The following is a 3,850-nucleotide window of genomic DNA, read 5'->3' as shown; positions in this document are numbered from 1 at the left end:
ATTTATTTTTTGCAGAAAGATAAACAGGGTCAAAAGAAATGAGCGTGGCTTAAGGCAGAAGGGGACAGAGAGGATATGTTAACATTAGAAACAGAGCCGCGTGTCGAAGCCTTTGTCAACAAGTCTTTGTACTCATCGAAAACAAACCAGAAAAATACATTACCCACCAACAAAGAAAAAGAGAGAGAGAATAATTCCAATAAATCATACAGCTGAGAGCTTGTTGTACAATTTGTAACGTATTTCTCATTTTCCACATCCATTTAATATTCATCAATGAAAATGAGAGTTTCTCTTAAAGGAACTTCATTTAAAATAAATAAATACTGTAGTATTTGTCTAGATTTGGACACGGCTCAACACAGTCTCACGAATACAAATAAGCTTCGTTTGGCTGTGTCTTTCTCTCTAACCAAGCCCCTTTCGCCTCTCTCTATCGCTTCTAGCTGTAGAGATTACTATTTTTCCAACCCTCTCTCTTTCTCTCATCATCCCCCTTTTCCTTCTTTTTCTTCTTCTTCTTCTTCCTCCTCCTTGCACCACTCCTTATATTATCTCATAAAAATCACTCTGAGGAGAAACACTATAATCAATCATGGAGGGGTCTCACATGGGGTTGTTGCTCTTCTTTTCTTCCATGCTTTTTGCTGCCTTCCCTTCTGCCTCCTCCAGAAACTTGCCCGTCATACCCTTTGATGAAGGCTACGCGCCCTTGTTTGGGGACAGCAACTTGGTCATCCATAGGGATGGCAAATCGGTCCATCTTTCACTCGATGAGAGAACAGGTTTTTTTTTTCTTTTCTTTTTTCCATTTTTTTTGGCCATCGTTTGTTTTTGGTTTGACAATCTATGTGGGGTTGTTTGTTTTTTAGTTGAGATGGCGATTTCTGTGGCTAAAGTCTTCACCTTTTTTTTTTCCTTTCCATTTCTGGGGTGTGTTTGCAGGTTCAGGATTTGTGTCGCATGATCTTTACCTTCACGGGTATTTCAGCGCTTCTATTAAGTTGCCTTCTGATTACACTGCAGGAGTTGTTGTTGCCTTCTATGTGAGTATTTTTGCCTCAATTCGGTGGTTATATGAAAGTGATACCCCTTTTTTCTTTTTTATGTCCCATTTTAAAAAAACTCAATCACCCATCGTCATCACCAGCATACGTATTTGTGTGTTCAACAAAGATTTCTCCTTCACCTCAATCACCTAGCTTTTTTTGTCTTTTTTTACCATTTTTTACTTTGTGTATTTTAAATCACTGCCAGTATACTTCAATTAACTAGTAGTTTTTTTTTTTGTATGTGTGATTTGATAATAAATCACGTAGTTCTCAGTTTTCACTTTCATTTTTACTAATGTAGAATGAAATTTAGGGGTTTTCAGACATTTTTCAAAACAAAATTTAAGGACTTCTTACTTGGCAAAAGTGTGCAGTTTTGTTTGTTTGAACCAAAAGGGTCATTGTTTCTGGTTTTGGGTTGAAGTCTAAGTTGCATATCCGGCAAATGGGAAAAGAGTAATTAATTTATTTCATCACATTATCTATTTGCAGATGTCAAATGGTGACATGTTCCAGAATAACCATGATGAAATCGACTTTGAGTTTTTGGGGAACATTAGAGGCAAAGACTGGAGGATTCAGACCAATGTTTATGGCAATGGTAGCACCAACATTGGCAGAGAGGAAAGATATGGTCTCTGGTTTGACCCTGCAGATGATTTCCATCAGTACACTATTGTCTGGACAGACTCTCAGATCATGTGAGTCTCTATCTCTATCTACATATACTATATTTGGTTCTATTTTGCATGTTATACACTTGACTATTGTATCTACATCTTCTCTGTTATAGTAACTTTTTTCCGTCATTCTTATTTGTTATGTTACTTTACTATTACCTCTTATTCTCATTTTGCATGTCAGTAATTTGATAGATTTTATTGTTTTCATTGGTGATGTTATATTCAAAAAATTTCCTCTAGTTTTCTTGTTCCCTTTACCTAAATCCCCTGTTGGATCAAACAACCTGTTTTCCCCCCCTCCTGTAATGGTATTTTGTATTATATGTGATGCTTTGGCTACTTGGTTATGAATAATGAATAAAACCAGATACTAAGGTAACTAATATTTTCAATTTTAAATGGTATATATCCTTTTAGCACTCAGAATAATTTGTTTTGTCTACCTAAACTCATAAGGCTGTAACCAAATATGTTCCTTGCATGGATTTTTGTTTTTCTTATTCAACTATGCTAATTTCTACTTTTGGATGTCACTTGTTGCTTACTTATTTTCATAATTGCGTTCTTGTTTATCCATGTGCAGATTTTATGTGGACAATGTTCCTATTAGAGAAGTGACGCGAACAGAATCTATGGGAGGAGATTTCCCTTCTAAGCCAATGACTTTGTATGCAACAATATGGGATGCATCTGATTGGGCTACCAATGGAGGCAAATACAGGGTTAACTACAAGTATGCACCCTATGTTGCTGAATTCTCTGACCTTGTCCTGCACGGTTGTGCAGTGGATCCAATTGAGCAGCACGTGGCCACGTGTGACAATGCTCAAAGCTCTGAGGCAACAATTCCTCCTTCTGGTGTTACACCAGCACAAAGAATCAAAATGGAGAATTTCAGGAAGAAGCACATGACATACTCCTACTGCTATGACAAAGTCAGATACAAAGTCCCTCCTTCAGAGTGTGTCATCAATTCCCAAGAAGCTGAGAGGCTGAGGAGGTTTGATCCCGTCACGTTCGGTGGTGGCCGCCGTCACCATGGAAAACGACACCGTCGCAGCAGAGGAAGCCAGACAGAAACTTCTGCTTCATCATTTTAAGAGGGTTCCATAACTTCCATTCATCCTTGATTTAGTTTCACTACCTGGGGTTTATATTTTCTAATTTTAACTTTGGTGTATAGAGAGGAGGAGCATACAATTCTATTCTTGAATATGATGATAGTTTTGATATGGTGGTTATTGCTGGTGGTGGGGTATGTGTATAGTTCATACCTGTAGGTTCTCCCAGGTAATTTGTTTTTGTTATTCATGTCTTATGGTTTACAAATTGAATCCGTTGATTTTTGTAGTTAGACCACACCTCAGTGTTTCAATAAATTATTTAGCATCAGTTATCTATGGAATGTTAGGTATGAATTATTTCTTTTAACTGCTAATCATCAAGTATATAAAATGTTGGTGCAACCTAATTTTTTTTAATTTTCTCTCGTCCACAATTGTCCAATATACACACACCTGTCTGATAGTTTATGTGGTCATATTTGTATGTTGGACTTGGACATGACAGTTATTTATAATCAATCTTAATGAGAATCCAAGGTCAAGCTGAAGAATGAAGTGTTGCTGCAGGTCCTCCACTTAATTTTGACCAGTTTATGTCTTCACTTTTTTTTCTTCCATGTGTTTTGGTACTTTTGTAACGTTCTGGTGTATTATGATGGATTGAATTCGGTAGTTGAGATTATGGAAACATTAAGGCTGGTTTTTGTTGACTTGTGTGTCTTTTGTGTTTTAAAAAAAACATTTATTTTCCACTTTTTAACAATTGTTCTTGGCATCTCTGATCTCACTGCATCTTGGTAATTACTAATTGAGATTTCACAACAATAATTTTTATCAAGTAGAAAGTTAATTATAATAGACTGAACTATGAAACGGGGGAAACGAGTTATGAATTTCAAGAACATATGGTAAATTCAATATAAGTTTTTTGCGTCCTTAGGTTATCAATGCAGGTTACTTAATGTTAAGCATTTTTTGGCCTGCCAAAATATTTGTGATTCATCACTATCAAATATCAATTTGTTAGATATCTTAGTAAATGATAAAAAAT

The 3,850-nt window shown here is 36.1% G+C and overlaps 1 protein-coding gene across 1 annotated transcript; it reads left to right on the top strand.

The window, feature by feature from the left end:
- Positions 1 to 302: 302 nt before the first annotated feature.
- Positions 303 to 3,509, top strand: LOC100819680 (probable xyloglucan endotransglucosylase/hydrolase protein 28). Its single transcript, XM_003524802.5, has 4 exons — positions 303 to 785; positions 946 to 1,046; positions 1,545 to 1,753; positions 2,319 to 3,509. The coding sequence occupies exons 1-4, from the start codon at positions 596 to 598 to the stop codon at positions 2,833 to 2,835; spliced, it is 1,017 nt and encodes a 338-aa protein (XP_003524850.1). The 5' UTR covers positions 303 to 595; the 3' UTR covers positions 2,836 to 3,509.
- The last annotated feature ends 341 nt before the right edge of the window (positions 3,510 to 3,850 follow it).

This window comes from Glycine max, chromosome 5 (assembly GCF_000004515.6).
Source record: "Glycine max cultivar Williams 82 chromosome 5, Glycine_max_v4.0, whole genome shotgun sequence".
Lineage (NCBI taxonomy): Eukaryota > Viridiplantae > Streptophyta > Magnoliopsida > Fabales > Fabaceae > Glycine > Glycine max.
Note: the sequence above shows the minus strand (reverse complement) of the source record. Positions and strands in the feature narration are given on the sequence as shown.

What these genes read in the sequence shown, in the direction of transcription:
- LOC100819680 (XM_003524802.5), top strand. Translation starts at nt 596, where the DNA reads ATGGAGGGGTCTCACATGGGGTTGTTGCTCTTCTTTTCTTCCATGCTT. An exon ending in GAGTTGTTGTTGCCTTCTAT is followed by an intron (nt 1,047 to 1,544) that starts GTGAGTATTTTT and finishes ATCTATTTGCAG; the next exon opens with ATGTCAAATGGTGACATGTT. An exon ending in TGGACAGACTCTCAGATCAT is followed by an intron (nt 1,754 to 2,318) that starts GTGAGTCTCTAT and finishes ATCCATGTGCAG; the next exon opens with ATTTTATGTGGACAATGTTC.